General features: G+C 52.6%; 1 protein-coding gene across 1 annotated transcript; it reads right to left on the bottom strand.

Moving 5' to 3' along the window:
- Positions 1-2,709: 2,709 nt before the first annotated feature.
- TMEM249 (transmembrane protein 249) lies at positions 2,710-17,097 on the bottom strand. Its single transcript, XM_048482683.1, has 6 exons — positions 16,946-17,097; positions 14,809-14,990; positions 11,972-12,069; positions 9,909-10,101; positions 5,010-5,095; positions 2,710-2,859 (listed from the first exon to the last, which is right to left on the bottom strand). The coding sequence occupies exons 1-6, from the start codon at positions 17,095-17,097 to the stop codon at positions 2,710-2,712; spliced, it is 861 nt and encodes a 286-aa protein (XP_048338640.1).
- Positions 17,098-17,814: the final 717 nt, after the last annotated feature.

Genomic DNA, 17,814 nt, shown 5'->3' with positions numbered 1-17,814 from the left:
AAACACCCTGTGAGGTGGGTGGGGCTGAGGAAGCTCCGAGAAGTTGTGACGGCCCTGCTGTCACCCAGCTGGCGTGTGTGGGAGTGCACAGGCTAATCTGACTCTGGTGATAAGCCTTCCACAGCTCGGGCTGCAGAGCCCGGGGGAATCAAACTCCGGTTCCTCTCCAGATCAGAATGTTTGCAAACTCTTAGCCACTACTACGCCTAATTGCTGCTCCTAAAGGGTTGGGGATACCTGGACGACGCGGAGCTGGAGAAGAGTAGAGCTAAGCTGGCTCCAGCCCTCCTCAAAGCAGGCTCATCTACCAGGGCTGTTGAGCTACACCCCCAAGATGGGGACGCGGTGTCGGCGCTGGCGGGCCAGTGTGGCCAGCGCAACAACAGGGGGCTGCTGGTCTCTCTTTGCTCCTGCCTGCCAGCAGCCGTCCGGGGCCTGATCCCAGGGGGGTGTCGCCCAGGGGGTCGCCCAGGGAAGGCTGGGTGCTCTGCCCCATGGAGACTCCTGAGTGCTTGCTGGGAGCGGGGAGGCTCTTTGCCTTGATCTTGCTTCTGCAAGTGAGCCGAGGCAGGAACAGCGAAGAGCAGCAGCACCATCTAGTGGGGCACAGCGTCCGGCAGGATGGCTCCCTGGCAGGCTGAGCAGCAACAGCCGTGCCCTCCCTCCCTCCCTCCCTGCCACAATAACGTGAAGACGTCCCAGTCCCACATCTGCAGCAGCGGTGGGCCAACCAGCCGTGGGTTCTGAGTCAGGGTCTTGCCCCTCTTACTGGTGGTCTCTCTCAGATGGAACTTTTCTGCATGGAAAATCCGGTGCAGGAAACCACCCACTAGATCAGTGGTGGCCAACCTTTGGCACTCCAGATGTTATGGACTACAATTCCCATCAGCCCCTGCCAGCATGGCCAATTGGACATGCTGGCAGGGGCTGATGGGAATTGTAGTCCATAACATCTGGAGTGCCAAAGGTTCGCCACCACTGCACTAGATGCTTCTCTGTGAACAACCTATCTGTAGAGCGGGGTCTTCTGGGGGCATCCAGAGCCATGTGCCACTGCCCAAGGAGGCAGGGCATTTTTGGTTGCGGCCCCCACGGATGGAACCCATCAGTCTCTCACTTGGGGGCTATTAACAGTGCCCACTCAAGTGGGGCACCTCCTCTTGCCCTGTGTTGGGGCTTCCTCGGGATGCCAGTCATTGGAGACAAGGCCAAGTCGCTCAAACTCCAAGCGAGACACTCACATCAGTAAGCATCCAGTATTGTCGAAGGCTTTCACGGCTGGAATCACTGGAGCGTTGTGGGGTTTCCGGGCTGTGTGGCCGTGTCCCAGTAGCCTTTTCTCCTGACGTTTCGCCTGGATCCTCTGAAGATGCCAGCCACAGATGCCGGCGAAACATCAGGAGAAAAGGCTACTGGGACACGGCCACACAGCCCGGAAACCCCACAACGCTCCAAGCATCAAGTAGTTAAGCAGAGGGCAGGCAAGATAGCAGACCACCCACTCACAATTTTAAAAGACAGATGGGGATTTTTAAAAAAACTCCATTTGAGACTGGAGTAACACCAGTGGTGGGATCCAAACATTTTAGTAACAGGTTCCCATGGTGGTGGGATTCAAACTGTGGCGTATGATGCCTAACCGGGGCTGGGCGGGCACTCCATAGGGGCATGGTCGGCATTCCGCAGGGCATTGCTAAGCGTGGGCTGTGGCATGACGCAGCATGCACGCCAATACGACGATCCTTAAGCGGGGAAACGAATTTAACGCGAGGCGCCCAGGCTGCCACGCACGCCGGTGCACCTCCTGCTAGACCAGTGGTGGCGAACCTTTGGCACTCCAGATGTTATGGACTACAACTCCCATCAGCCCCTGAATTAGCCATGCTGGCAGGGGCTGATGGGAACTGTAGTCCATAACATCTGGAGTGCCAAAGGTTCGCCACCACGGTGCTAGACTGCTTCAAGTTCTGTGCGCTACTGCTGAGGAGCGGAGGAGGGGCGTAACTAAGGCAAAAACCACGTGGCAGAATCCCCAATTAGTAACCCCCTCTCGGCACACACAAATAATTAGTAACCTACTCTCAGGAACCTGTGAGAACCTGCTGGATCCCACCTCTGGGTAACACCCATTTCCTCCCTGAAGCATTTGTGTCCCTTTGGAGTCTGCCCACAGACCAAAGCTGACCTTGCAATCGGGAGGGGAAGGGCTTAGGCTCAGTGGGAGATCCTCGGCTTCGCGTGTGGAAGGGTCCGGCTGCAATCACCGTGGGGCCTCCGGTTAAAAGAATAAAGAAGCCGGATGATACAGAAGGCTTCAGCCAAAGACCTCGAAGAACTGCTGCAGACATGGGCAGGCAACATCAGCGGACCGGTCGCTTGGTTCAGAATGCAGCAGGAGCTTCATGTGCACGCGCAGAGGGAGGTGGGCTGTAGGTGTGTCCACAGCAACAGGTGAGTAGGGCCAAGGCAAACTTTGAAAACTCTTGCCTTGAAAACCTGCAAGGTTGCCGTCAGTCAGCTGTTGTTTGACGGCATTTTACACACGCATGCACACGCACACGCACACACACACAGAGCCACTGCCTCCAATGATCACAGACGCTGCTAAGAAAGAGAGACAGCTGCTTTCCCTAGAGGGCCTGGTCCCGCCCCCATCACATCTTTAATAGACAGCCTTCCCCCATCATTGCCCCGGCACCCCCCTCCCCCTCACACATACTGGTCCTCAGCGAACTCTTCCTCCTCCTCCTGGTCCTCAGGGGGCCTGTGGCGGATCACGTGGCGCGTGGAGATGTCTTCGTAATCAAAGTAGTTGAGGTTCAGATTGCGGGCGATGCGGCGCCCCAGAATATCTATTTGCTGTGGGGGGAGGAGGAGACGGTTGCTTAAACTGGGGAGGTGATGAGAAGAACCACAAGGCTCACTGCCTCTTCCCCCCCCCCATGAACTGATAGCTAAAGAGGACAGGGGGGGCTGGGGGTGGCACCCACCGTGTGGGGAAGAGGCCTGCAGCTCCAAAGTGGGGCAGACTTCTGCCTTGCTTTGCAGGAAAAGCAACTCCATCCCCTTGAATATTTTGGGTGCCCTTTTGTCGGCTCTTCGGTATCTTTTATTTATTTATAATCATTTTTATATACCGCCCCTCCCCCAAGGGCTCTGGGCGGTGGACACCGCAATAATAGCAATTCACATTAAAACCCCAATTAATACAGCGGATTAAACAAATTTATCGGCGTCCAGCATAAAACTTCATAAAACTTCATAGGCCCGCCCTGGAAAGAGGGCCCAGAGTGTAAAAGGGGGGGGGGGAAGAGGAGGGCGTACATCAGCGTCCGGCCTCTCCAAACGCCCGGTGGAACAATACGGTCTTACAGGCCCTGCGGAACTCTCCAAGGTCCCGCAGGGCCCGAATAGCTGGTGGTAAAGTGTTCCACCAGGCAGGGGCCAGGGCTGTAAAGGCCCTGGCCCGGGTAGAGGCCAGCCACATCATTGAGGGGCTTGGGACAACCAGGAAGTTGGCCTCAGCCGAACGCAGAGGCCGCACGGGGTAAGACGTTCCCGAAGGCACGAAGGTCCCAGGCCGTGTAAGGCCTTAAAGGTAAGTACCCACACCTTATGAATGATTCGAAACTCAACTGGGAGCCAATGCAACTTGGCAACCTGACCTGTGCCCAGAAGCCCAACACCAGCTGGACTGAAGGCGTCTGTAGGACCATGACCAGGACCATGACTTGGGCATCCCAGGCCCAAGAAATCAAGCATTTCCGTGTAACTTAGAGCCAAACCGTTCTAGGCTGGCTTAAATTCCAATGACCCTTCATTATAGCTGGAAAAGTTGCAAGCTTGGCCAATAGGTGAGTGGGCTAAGAAATGGCAAATGCAGCTCAATGTAGCAAAACGTAAAGTGATGCACATAGGGGCAAAAAATCCAAACTTCACACACACGCTACAGGGGTCAGTGCTATCCGTCACAGACCAGGAAAGGGATTTAGGCGTCTTAGTTGATAGTTCCATGGGAATGTCAACTCAATGCATGGCAGCTGTAAAAAAGGCAAACTCTATGCTGGGGATCATTAGGAAAGGAGTTGATAATAAAACTGCAAAGATTGTCATGCCCTTATATAAAGCCGTGGTGCAACCGCACTTGGAGTCCTGTGTCCAGTTCTGGTCGCCACATCTCAAAAAGGATATTGAAGAGATAGAAAAAGGGCAGAGAAGGGCAACGAGGATGATTGAAGGATTGGAGCACCTTCCTTATGAGGAGAGGCTGCAGCGTTTGGAACTCTTTAGTTTGGAGAGGAGATGTCTGAGGTGGGATATGATTGAAGTCTATAAAATTATGCATGGGGTAGAAAATGTGGACAGAGAGAAATTTTTCTCTCTTTCTCACAATACTAGAACCAGGGGGCATTCATTGAAAATGCTGGGGGGAAGAATTAGGACTAATAAAAGGAAACACACTTCTTCACGTAACGTGTGATTGGTGTTTGGAATATGCTGCCACAGGAGGTGGTGATGGCCACTCACCTGGATAGCTTTAAACAGGGCTTGGACAGATTTATGGAGGAGAAGTCGCTCTATGGCTACCAATCTTGATCCTCTTTGATCTGAGATTGCAAATGCCTTAGCAGACCAGGTGCTCAGGAGCAGCAGCTGCAGAAGGCCATTGCTTTCACCTCCTGCCTGTGAGCTCCCAAAGGCACCTGGCGGGCCACTGCGAGCAGCAGAGAGCTGGACTAGATGGACTCTGGTCTGATCCAGCTGGCTTGTTCTTATGTTCTTAATACTTTGAGAGCTGCACCAAGCATCAGAAGAGGTGGGAACATTTCAAGGCAACTGGTGAAGAAAGCAAGCGTGGGAAATCTGGAGGGGAAATATGCTGCTGCGTTGCAGTTGTGCCTGTCATGGTGCTGGCAAAAAAGACGCAGAGAAGAAAGCTGCTGCAAAGGAGATTCGGGTGGTGACTGAGCCAGCTTAGCCCTCAAGTCCAAAGAAATTCTCCTGCTCACCTCGAACTTGCTGGAGAGATTGGCCAAGGTGAGCACCTCCAGGCGGTATCCGTTAATGATGAGGCTGTAGAACAATTTCCCGTAGGCTGCAATGAGAGGGAGAGAGAAGCACGCAATGTTCCTTCCAGGCACTACTCAAGATTCAGCAGAACTGGGGGCTCTTTGGCAGCTCTCTCTGCAGGTGATATGTACTTATCGACGAGGCTCCTGCCCACCTTTCTGCCAAACTGTGATGTTCGCCAAGGCAGACTGCAACCAAAGTTAAAAACCCTGCCAAGGACCGGCCGATATAAATAGCTCAAGTCAGCAGCAGGAGATCAAGAGCCGGTTCTGATTCTGGTCTGAGAGCCGGGGTGGGGTTGCAGCTGGAATCATGATCTGGGATCAGAAATGCACTCTGCCATGCTCGGCCTCATCAACTTGCAGTGTTTGGGCTGTTGGGGTCTTTCCAGGCTGTGTGGCTGTGGTCTGGTTGTTTTTGCTCCTAAAGTTTTGCCTACATCTATAGCCGGCATCTTCTGAGCCATATCACGGTGGGAAGCGTGACATACCTCCGAAGGTGCCAGCCACAGATGTGGGCAAAACGTTAGGAGCAAAAACTACCAGCCCAGAACCTCACAGCCTGGAAAGCCCATGACAGTCAGATGATTCTGACCGTGAAAGCCTTCAACAATACATTTCTAGTATTTTGTTTAAATGACGTTTTGTTTTGTAAGTCACCTTCGGCAGAGTCCTGGAGAGGTGGCATGGATTGTTCTAAATAAATAAATTGTTCTGAATGAATGAATGAATGAATGAATGAATGAATGAATGAATGAATGAATGAATGAATGAATGAATGAATGAAAGCAAGCAAGCAAGCAAGCAAGCAAGCAAGCAAGCAAGCAAGCAAGCTGGCAGGGAGACTCTGGAAATGTCACTCTCTCTCTCCCCAACCTATCCCACAGGGTTGTTGTTGTAAGTAAGTAAGTAAGTAAATACCCTTCCTATTTGAAATTGTTTAGTAAAGAATCTTTTTTGTAATTTCTCACTCACAGAGTGTTGGCTCTGTTTGCTTTCATTGCATTACCCTGCTCAATATGAATGATGATTATGAATAATAATATCTCAACCCAACAAGTTCCAGGTCCCATTTGGAGGCTGGTAGCACTGTACCTCAGGTACATCACCTGGCGTGGGTGTTTGGGTCCAAGAATGCACACTGGCCATCAGCAACAGCAGCAGCAGCAGAAGAAGAAGTTGGGTTCCGGTTCCGGTCGCTGAGTGGGGCAGCCACATTCCTGAGCTCCTCCACATTTTAAGATAAGTAAAGAGTTTGGATTTATATTCCCCCTTTCTCTCCTGTAAGGAGACTCAAGGTGGCTGACAAGCTCCTTTCCCTTCCTCTCCCCACAACAAACACTTTGTGAGGCAGGTGGGGCTGAGAGAGTTCTGAGAGAACTGTGACTAGCCCAAGGTCACACGGCTGGGAGGCAGAGGAGCACTGGGGGAGAACCTGCTGCTGGTGCCCCCTCAGAAGTCACAAGAGGGGCTTGGTCTTTGGAATCCCCTGGCAGGCCTGGGTTAAGGTCTGCAGAGGCATATCTTGGGGGCGGGGGGCAAGGGGTCTCATGGCTCAGGGGCCATTTTTGGAAGTCGCGTGGTGGTGCGTTTTGGCCATCCTTCCCACCCCCTGCCCTTCCCTCCAGGACCAGGAGCAAGAAGGGCCCACCTGCAGTGCGGCAGCCTGACCGGTCCTCATACCCAAGTCCAGCAAACAGAGGCGGGGCGGGGGCAGCCCAGTGCCCGACCCGTCAGGCAGGCCTCCCCCTAACTCCGAGTCCAGCACAACAAGCAGGGCTCCAGCAAGAAGAATTCCACTGGCTCCCAGTGGAATTCCGAGTTGTCTTCAAGGTATTGGTGTTAACCTTTAAGGCCTTACGCGGTCTGGGACCTTCGTACCTTAGGGACCGTCTGGCCCCATATGTCCCACGTCGGTCTCTGCGCTCGGCGGAGGCCAATTTACTGGAGGTACCCGCCCCCTCTATGATGCGGCTGGCCTCCACCAGGGCCAGGGCTTTTACGGCCCTGGCCCCTGCCTGGTGGAATGCTCTCCCTCCAGCTGTCCGGGCCCTGCGGGACCTCAGTGAATTCCGCAGGGCCTGTAAGACCGAGTTATTCCGCCGGGCTTTTGGGGAGGCCGGCTGCTGATAGGTGCCCATTAACAACTGAGACCCGCTGTTCCCCTCTCAGAGTCAGGGGAGTGAAAGGCTGAACGCCATCTGTTTTAAATATTTATATACTTGGAGCGCTGCATTTTAATTAATATGAATTTTAGCATTTTATTATATTTATCCACTTGTATTATGTTGTAAACCGCTCTGAGCCCCTTGGGGGAGGGCGGTATAAAAGTGGAACAAATAAATAAATAAATAAATAAAAATAAGAAGAGTAGAAGAAGAGTTTGGATTTCTATCCCCCCTTTCTCTCCTGCAGGAGACTCAAAGGGGCTGACAATCTCCTTGCCCTTCCCCCCTCACAACAAATGCCCTGTGAGGTAGGTGGGGCTGAGAGAACTCCGAGAAGCCGTGACTAGCCCAAGGTCACCCAGCGAGGTGGTTTTCTGAAGGCAGGCCTGGACACGCAAGTCCCACGTTCCCCACCAGTAATGGAGCTGCTGTCATAGACATAGGAAGGGACGTCCTGGCTCGGTCATTAGCCATCGTTTGAGCGTGTCAGAGAGGGCACATCAGGTAGGAAGGACGCAGAGTAGATGGAGAAGGGTGCTCAGGTAAGAAGAAGAAGAAGAAGAAGAAGAAGAAGAAGAAGAAGAAGAAGAAGAAGAAGAAGAAGAAGAAGAAGAAGAAGAAGAAGAAGAAGAGTTTGGACTTATATCCCCCCCTTTCTCTCCTGCAGGAGACTCAAAGGGGCTGACAATCTCCTTGCCCTTCCCCCCTCACAACAAACACCCTGTGAGGCAGGTGGGGCTGAGAGAGCTCCGAGAAGCTGTGACTAGCCCAAGGTCACCCAGCTGGCCTGTGTGGGAGTGCACAGGCTACTCTGAATTCCCCAGATAAGCCTCCACAGCTCAGGCGGCAGAGCTGGGAATCAAACCCGGTTCCTCCAGATTAGATACACGAGCTCTTAACCTCCTACGCCACTGCTGCTCCCAAGCAGCCTGCAATAACTCAACTGTATGTAATTCCGCAGAAAGGGGGGGACGGACGGGCGCCAACCTTTCTGCTCCACGACCTTGAACCTTTGTATTCATGCAGCAACAGGTGCTCCATCCTCTCCCACATAAATGCCAGTGTAATCAAGGGTGAATAATAAAAACACTTTTACAGCATTTTTATGAGCCTTTCCCCTGATTTTTTGAGTCCCATCTGACCAGTGTCCTGCTTGTAACTGTTGTGTCACAGTCTGCCACCCCCCCTGCAAGCAAAAGCCATATTGATGCCTCATTAATAAAGATTGTTTTCCTGACAAAAAGACGTGACGTAATTAGAAAGAACGTGAAGAATTGCAGTCTCCAGACATTATGTTGCTTGGTTCTGCCAGCGTTGGGGCCAAAGGCAGAGACAGAGGCCAACAGTTCCTCATCAAAAGCTCTGGAAGTTGGAATCTACTTGCCTGGCCAGAATACCACCACCCCAACCCCAAGCATCCCATCTGAATGGTCAGGCTGAGAGCTGCAAGTATGTGTCCCAACCTGCAAACTGGGGTGATGGGCTGCCTTTCTGCTACTAGAACCAGGGGGCATCCATTGAAAATGCTGGGGGGAAGAATTGGGACGAATAAAAGGAAACACTTCTTCACGCAACGTGTGATTGGTGTTTGGAATATGCTGCCGCAGGAGGTGGTGATGGCCACTCACCTGGACAGCTTTAAAATGGGCTTGGACAGATTTATGGAGGAGAAGTCGATCTCTGGCTACCAATCTTGATCCTCCTTGATCTCAGATTGCAAATGCCTTAGCAGACCAGGTGCTCAGGAGCAGCAGCAGCAGAAGGCCATTGCTTTCACATCCTGCCTGTGAGCTCCCAAAGGCACCTGGTGGGCCACTGCGAGTAGCAGAGAGCTGGACTAGATGGACTCTGGTCTGATCCAGCTGGCTTGTTCTTATGTTCTTATGTTATGTTCCATAATGTCTGCAGTGGTTCAGTAAGCTTAGGAAACTACTGGGAGTGATGATCCCGTGGTGAAGAATACCAAAAGAGAAAGGAGTTCATGATAGACGGGAGTTTCTTAAAAGTGAGGTCTTGAAGGCACAACTTCATGCAGTTCCAGTGAGGAGGGGAAATGGCAGGTTGTCTAAGGAGACCAAGGTGGGTGTCTAAAAGAATTTTCAACGGAGCGGAGATTTAAAAAGGACGTTTACAAGAAACGGAAAAGGGGGGAAATCACCAAAGAGGAAATAAAGCAAATAGCCAGGATGTGTACGGACAAAGTCAGAAAAACTAAAGCTCAGAACAAGCTCAGGCTTGCTACAGAGGTTAAAAACAATTTTAAAAGCCTCCTTCTTTGAAGATTTTTAAGGAGAGGCTGGATGGCCACCTGTCAAGAGTGCTTTGATGGCGTGTTCCTGCATGGCAGGGGGTTGGACTGGATGGCCCTTGGGGTCCCTTCCAACTCTATGATTCTATGTATTTGGGGGTGCGGTTTTTGGTACTTGGGGCAATTTGCTTCTGAGAAGAGATTTGCTACACTCTGATCACATCATGGACCAATTAGCACTGCTTTTTTTGACCTAACGTTACGTGCAGTTATTAAAAAGAGAAGTGCCGGATGCTTGCGGGGGGTGCAAAATCACTTCTTGCCCTGGCTTTGTTTTCTGGAGATCTCCATCTTGGAACAAAACTGGATCCAGATTAACAGGCCACACGACTGTCCCTGCCCCTCCCCACCCCCAGCACTTACCGTCCCGCTGGGCCACGAGGCGCACGTAGATCTGGTACAAGGGCCCCTCCTGCCAGAGACAGCCCTTGATGTAGAACTGGTACAGTTCCTTGTTGTGGTTGATGATGAGCCGCCGCTTGTGCATGTTGCTGATGATGAGCCACAGCCCAATGATCATGCCGTAGATGAAGAAGCCAGAGAAGTTTTGGGAGCCCTGCAGTGAGCATGAGGAGAGTGAGGGGGCGCCACTTGGCCCCGGGGCCAAAGGGAGCCCCCAGTCCTTTCAGAGACTCAGCCGGTTTCCTGCCTGCCTCGTGTCTGTGCAGGAAGCTCATGTAGGGTTCTTGAAGACTCTCACAGCAGGACTCAACGGGTTGGTGTGGTCTTTCCGGGCTGTGTGGCCACGGTCTGGTAGATGGGCTACAGCACACTTCCCTCTGTGAGACACCTCTGAAGAGGCCAGCCACAAATGCAGGCGAAACGTGAGGAACAAGATCTACCAGACCACGGCCACGCAGCCTGGAAAGACCACAACAACCAGTTGAGTCCTGCAGTGGTGGGATCCAAAAAATTTAGTAACAGGTTCCCATGGTGGTGGGATTCAAACTGTGGCATAGCGCCAATGGGGCTGGGCGGGGCACGACGGGGGCATGGCCAGGCATTCCAGGGGTGGGGCATTCCTGGGCGGGGCTGTGGCAAGGACGCAGCCGCTGCGCCGGTCCTTGGGCGGGAAACGAATGCACGCAGGTGCAGGCTGCCACGCACGCCGGTGCACCTCCTGCTAGACTGCTTCCAGTTCTGCGCGCTACTGCTGAGAGGAGGGGCGTAACAAAGGCAAAAACCACGTGGCAAAATCACCAATTAGTAACCCCCTCTCGGCACACACAAATCATTAGTAACCTACTCTCGGGAACCTGTGAGGACCTGCTGGATCCCACCTCTGGAGTCCTGCTGTGAGAGTCTTCAAGAACCCTAAATTAGCTTCCTGCACAGACCCAAGGCAGGCAGGAAACCAACTAATTTAGGGTTGGGGCCTGGTGATCCCCCCCAGAATTACAGCTGATCTCCAGACCACAGAGATGAGCTCCCCTGGAGAACATGGCTGAATCTGGGACCCTCCGTGCTCTTCTGCTGAGCCGCAGCCCCTCCCTGCATCCTTGGCCCATCAGTAATTGTCTGCTCTGATTGGCAGCTGCTTTCCGGGCTCTTGGGCAGGGCTCTTTCCCCTCCCCTCCTGCTGGGTCCTTCTGAACTGGAGGCGCCACCAGGGACTCCCCCTGGGACCGTCTGCATGCCACAGGGATGCTCTACCTCACAGCCCCTTCCCAAAGCGCTCTGCAGCCCCTCCTCTCCCCACACAAGCATTCAGGACCCCCGGACAAATCATTGTCCTCATCACTAGCTGCAACATGGAAATCGCAGTGACCCGCCTTGCAGGGAGGGTGTATTTTCACACAGGGCCAAACAAATATGTGATGCGACAAAGGGGTTTCCACCAGCCTCCAAGGACAGGAAGACCGGACGGCAGCCGGGACAAGCCGGAGGAAATGCTGTCCTCCGTGGGTCAGGGGCATTTGGGTTGGGTGGGAGGATAACACCTCGTGGGTTTTGCAGAAGAGAAGTGTTTGGATTTACACCAGTGGTGTCAAACTCATGGCCCTCCAGATGTTATGGACTACAGTTCCCATCATCCCCTGCCAGCGTGATGCTGGCAGGGGATGGTGGGAACTGTAGTCCATAGCATCTGGAGGGCCGCGAGTTTGACACCTGTGATTTACACCCTGCTTTTTTTCAACCACAAGGAGTCTGGAGATCTCCATCTTGCCACTTCGACAAGCTCCCTCTCTCCCCACAACAGACACCATGTGAGGCTGGTGAGGCTGAGAGAGTCCTGAGAGAACTGTGACTGACCCAAGGTCATCCAGCAGGCTTCGTGTGGAGAAGCAGCGAAGCGAGCCTGGCTCTCCAGACGGGAGTCAGCCATTCTCCATCACCGCACCACGCGGGCTCTCCAGAAGCGAGAGGGAGGAGGCACCGGGAAAGGGAGGCCCAAAGGACTACTTGGAGATGTACAAGGTGCCTACCATCTCTGCCCTGAAGTAGAAGACGCTGGCCACCAGAGAGACCACGAAGACCAGGGCCCCTTTCCAGAGCATGTCCTTGTAGTACTCCATCACAAACACTGCAAGAAGGCGGAGGTGGGGGGGGGGGAAGCAAGAGACAATGGTCAGGTCCCCACAGAACGCTCAGCCAGGTACCCCCAGGAAACGGGCCACTTGGGGCTCTTCCACTGTTCGGGCCACAGAACCAGCACCCCCGAGGCAAAGACAGGGCAGCAAGACACAGGCACGAATTTAACTACTACAAAGACATATCACGCTGTGCTTTACACAGGAAAACACTTCTTCACGCAACGTGTGATTGGTGTTTGGAATATGCTGCCACAGGAGGTGGTGATGGCCACTCACCTGGATAGCTTTAAAAGGGGCTTGGACAGATTTATGGAGGAGAAGTCGATCTCTGGCTACCAATCTTGATCCTCCTTGATCTGAGGTTGCAAATGCCTTAGCAGACCAGGTGCTCGGGAGCAGCAGCAGCAGCAGCAGGCCATTGCTTTCACCTCCTGCATGTGAGCTCCCAATGGCACCTGGTGGGCCACTGCGAGTAGCAGAGAGCTGGACTAGATGGACTCTGGTCTGATCCAGCTGGCTTGTTCTTATATTCTTATGTACACGTGTGGGGGGAACAACAGGTTACTAGAACCAAAGCACATGATTTTAGACTTTATTTTATATTTTTATTTGTGTTGTTCAGGGATTTGGAGACGGGGGAGGCAAAAGTCATGGCCATCTCAGCGCTCCACCCCCACAAACACATGCATACACAGAAGGCGGGGTGTGTGTGTGTGTGTGTGTGTGTGTGTGTGTGTGAACCAGAATCCTTGCAAAAGAAATTATCAGGATATCCGGGAAAGCAGGACGCTTCTTTGACTGTGGAGAAAGGCTCTCTGCCCTGGAATCCCACCCCCCACCCACCCCCCACCCCCGGTGATACAGCCACTGGCACCGCACTCTGGTCACCTTGGGAAATCAGTTACCACAAGCGCTACTGGCTCCCATCAAATGGTAAGAACATAAGAACAAGCCAGCTGGATCAGACCAGAGTCCATCTAGTCCAGCATTCTGCTACTCGCAGTGGCCCACCAGGTGCCTTTGGGAGTTCACATGAAGGTGAAAGCAACAGCCTTCTGCTGCTGCTGCTCCCGAGCACCTGGTCTGCTAAGGCATTTGCAACCTCAGATCAAGGAGGATCAAGATTGGTAGCCAGAGATCGACTTCTCCTCCATAAATCTGTCCAAGCCCTTTTTAAAGCTATCCAGGTGAGTGGCCATCACCACCTCCTGTGGCAGCATCTTCCAAACACCAATCACACGTTGCGTGAAGAAGTGTTTCCTTTTATTCGTCCTAATTCTTCCCCCCAGCATTTTCAATGAATGCCCCGATGAATGTACCATCCCACCCTTTGCTAAAATGTCACACCCAGGGGACAGTGGCGTGCACAGGCAAACAACTAGATAGCAATTTCCACCTCTTGAGGCAGAAAGGCTGGAAAGGTCCCAGAGGCAGATGCACTCCCAAAGGGAGGTTATGGGTTCCCAGGGCACAAGAAAGAACCTTCCTCCAATCTTGTTGCTCTCCTTGAATGGGTGCAAACCATGAAGGGGGCCCTTCTACCCAGGCCAGGGGAAATGGGGACGACAAGCCCCAGTTCTGAGAATTATGGACTTTTATAGGCTGCAACCTGTACTTGCCTTCCCAAGTTAAATAAGGCTTGTAATAAATGCTTAGAGTAGGGTGTGAGGACTCTGTGTTTTCACCTTTTCTCTGTATCGTTATGTATTAAGCGTTCTTCTATTTTTGCTTGCTCGCAGCCCAATTTCTGCAAGCACAAAACAGCTATTCAGCCTTATTATCTCCAGAGCAATGAACGGGAGGGGCAGCAGGTAAGCTTGCTATTCTCGGAGCACAGAACCGTGCAAGGACACGCGTGCAATTAGTTGCTTTGCGTGAGCTTGTAAGAGCAAAGTGAGAGAAGCAGCAACGAGGTGCAGCATGGAGAGAGTTGGAAGCTCGGATCCATCCAGCTACACCCCGCTTCGTTTTTGGTACCCTCCAAGAGGAAGGGAAAGTGTCAGCATTGCTGAATGGAGACTTAAAAGAGTTTGGATGTATATCCCCCCTTTCTCTCCTGCAGGAGACTCAAAGGGGCTGACAATCTCCTTGCCCTTCCCCCCTCACAACAAACACCCTGTGAGGTACGTGGGGCTGAGAGAGCTCCGAGAAGCTGTGACTAGCCCAAGGTCACCCAGCTGGCGTGTGTGGGAGTGCACAGGCTAATCTGAATTCCCCAGATAAGCCTCCACAGCTCAAGTGGCAGAGCGGGGAATCAAACCCGGTTCCTCCAGATTAGATACACGAGCTCTTAACCTCCTACGCCACTGCTGCTTAGGACTTTGTAAAGTATTCTGACCTTCCAGGACCCAAAGCAAAAGGGCTTATTTATCTGTTTCTTCACAGACTGGACCCCTAGATTTTCTCTCTCTAGCTATACCAGTAGCTAGGTGGATGCCCAAAGTCCCTGGTGGGGACCTGTGATTTGGGGTGCATGGCTATTCAAATCTGCAGAAGGATTATATGCTAGACCAGTGGCGGCGAACCTTTGGCACTCCAGATGTTATGGACTACAATTCCCATCAGCCCCTGCCAGCTGTAGTCCATAACATCTGGAGTGCCAAAGGTTCGCCACCACGGTACTAGACTGAGAAACCACATAGATTCTGCCTTCCAATACAGCAGCCGCATCAGACCCACTGGTTAGGAACAGCTCCCCCACCCCTCCCCTGTGTCCAAACCCCACTCACCTTTGGGCTGCATCACCTGGAATGGGAAAAACTTGTTCCCTTGGAGCTTCTGGGAGAGATTTTTCTCTGGATTTTTGCAGCTGAAATCCCAAAGGGCCAAGGGCCCCCGGAAGACGGACACGTTCAGCCCCATGGGGCCACAGGTGGGGGCGGGGCTGTTCCTCTGTCTCAGGGAAGACCTGCTGGAGGGAAGGAGGCAGGGAGGAGGACGTGAGGCGGATGGGGGCTCCTGGGAAACCAGGGGTGCCTGCAGAAGGAGTCGTCCGGGCCAGTGGCCCCCTCCTTCCCCTCCCTCCACTGGACAGAACCTGTGCACGCTTGCAGTGGAGAAAACTCACAGGTGTGTTTAGCAGTCTCTCCTCCAGCGGTGTGGGAGATTCAGACCACCTCAGTGCACCCACCATTTGTAACCACGCACTGGGGGTGCTGAGTGTAGGATCTACCCAGAAAGAGCGAGCTTTATGCAGAATCTCCAGTTCCCAGACAGACACTGTGGGGCAAGAGGGTCAGACTGGCATCTGGAAGACCTGGGTGTGAATCCCCACTCATGCCAGGGAAGAGCTCAGGGTGGCAATCTCAGGTTAACCCACCTCACAGGGCTGTTGTGAAGGTAAAATGGAGAGGAGAATGATGTGATCCATGAAGAAGAAGAAGAGAAGAAGAAGAAGAAGAAGGAGGAGGAGGAGGAGGAGGAGGAGGAGAGGAGGAGGAGGAGGAGGAGGAGTTTGAATTGATGACTCCTCCTTTCTCTCCCGTAAGGAGAGTTTACAATCTCCTCCCCTACCACCCCCAGATAAGCCTCCACAGCTCAAGCGGCAGAGCTGGGAATCAAACCCGGTTCTCCAAATTAGAGTGCACCTGCTCTTAACCCCTACGCCACTGCTGCTCTTTGGGTGTCCATTAGGGAGAAAAGCTTGGTACAAATGCATTAAACAAACCAATAGATAAATGAAAATCCCAGGGTGGCGCAAACTGCTGGATCCCGGCAAATCCACGCAGCCTCTCGTCCTCAGCTTCCCCTGAGGAGCAGTGTGACCCTCGCTGATGGAGAACAAGAGGCACAATATGCCACGCGGTCCATCTCCAGAAGCAGCCGTTTTCTCCAGATGTGGACTAAACCCTTTGAATGGCTGGCTGGCTGAGTGATTGAGGGAGTCTGGAGACCAGTGGTAATGCCACGAGACCTGCAGCCCCCAGCCCCGTGGGAGGTGAGCAGCTCGAGAGTGGAGGAAGATGCCCGTGCTGCCTTCAACACAGCCTCAAAGCAACATCCAGAGTTGTTGTAGAGATATCCACGGGCTGCCCTCCAAGCCTGGGATTGCTACAGGCTTCCAAGACCAATGGAGAGTCAAGGCACACATATATTTGCCCACAATGGGCAGCCAACTTTTTTACAGGGTTGCCACCTCCAGGTTGGGAAATTCCTGGAGTTTGGGGGGGGGGAGCCTGGGGAGGACAGAGGGGAGGAGGAGTTTGGATTTGTATCCCCCCTTTCTCCCCTGTAAGGAGACTCAAAGGGGCTTACAATCTCCTTTTCCTTCCTCTCCCACAACAAACACCCTGTAAGGTGGGTGGGGCTGAGAGAGCTCTGAAGAACTGTGACTAGCCCAAGGTCACCCCTCTGGCACATGTGGGAGTGAACAAGCTAACCTGGTTCACCAGATAAGCCTCCACAGCTCAAGCGGTAGAGCGGGGAATCAAACCCAGTTCCCCAGATTAGAATGCACCTGCTCTTAACCACTCTAGACGGCATGAAAACCGCACAGTCCACGTTCCAAAGCCACTGTCTTCTCTATGGGGAACTGATCTCTGAAGTGTGGAGAGTGAATTCCCAAAGATCTCCAGGCCCTGTCTGGAGGTCGGGCATCCTCCTCCATCGGGGCCTCCCCCTCCCCTGCCAAACTTGCACACTGACAGGGGTGCTGTCCGCAGAGCCAAAATCTTCCTTGTTCAACTCACTAGGATGGGCTGAGGAGGTCCCTGCAGACCCCCCACCCCGGCCCAGGGGTCTTGCCATTACAGGAACAGCCCGGGGGGGGGGGGGCTGCGTGCTGAAACTCCCCCACAACAGCCACACAACAGGAGGCCACACTAAAGTACACTTCAAGCTCCAAGAAGCTGCCCTCACGAAGGGTACCTTGAAGCTCCAGTCGAACCAAAGAGGCCCCACGAGAGCTGGCGTCCACAGCAGGTCCCCCGGAGTCTCGTGGTCACTCCAGAGCTGTGGAACTGGTGGGCCCCATAGCAACCGTGAGCAACAGAACTCCCCTCCTCTGGAAACGGGGCCATCTCTTTGCATGATCCCTGCAGCCTTTGTTCTCCTCCCCAAATCCCTCCTAGTCTCCATCCCCCAAACCTGTGGGATTTTTAAAAACCCAGGAGCCTGGCCTGGCCTAGAGCAGTGATGGCGAGCCCAAACTGCAACCCAAAACCACTTATTTATCACAAAGTGCCAACATGGCAATTTAAAATACTAAATACTAAAATATATATATGGTCCTTCTGTAACTATAGGACATTCCTTCAGCTAAGTTAACTCACTTAAACGTCATCGGATACTGACAGAAGCTAGAAAAATTACTGCTGGCTATATGTGGTCATAATACATAGACATTATTGCATTCATCTAGACTTACTGCCCATTATTATTGTTAGCAGAAATTTCCATACATTCTCACACACCTCGGATCCATGTTGTTCAACAAAAGCATAGGTATCTTAAGAGCATCAGTTAGATTGTTATACAGAAATGGGATAAGTGCAGATTGTGACATTCTGATTTTTGCAAACCTTACACAATGAAAGAGGGTATGATCGAGTGTCTCCACCTGACCCATATTGCATGGACATAGCCTCCTCTGTTTATCAATTTGTTGATATCTTCATTATGAGCAGCATAGAAGGCATTAGGATTGAATCTGGCCAGTGTTAAAGCTCTTCTTAATTTAGGGTTGGTGATCCACTGTAAATAATTGGCCATGTGTCCTTGTTCAATTGGAATAAGCA

This window comes from Sphaerodactylus townsendi, unplaced genomic scaffold, assembly GCF_021028975.2.
Source record: "Sphaerodactylus townsendi isolate TG3544 unplaced genomic scaffold, MPM_Stown_v2.3 scaffold_19, whole genome shotgun sequence".
Lineage (NCBI taxonomy): Eukaryota > Metazoa > Chordata > Lepidosauria > Squamata > Sphaerodactylidae > Sphaerodactylus > Sphaerodactylus townsendi.
This window is presented reverse-complemented; position numbering and strand designations above follow the sequence as displayed.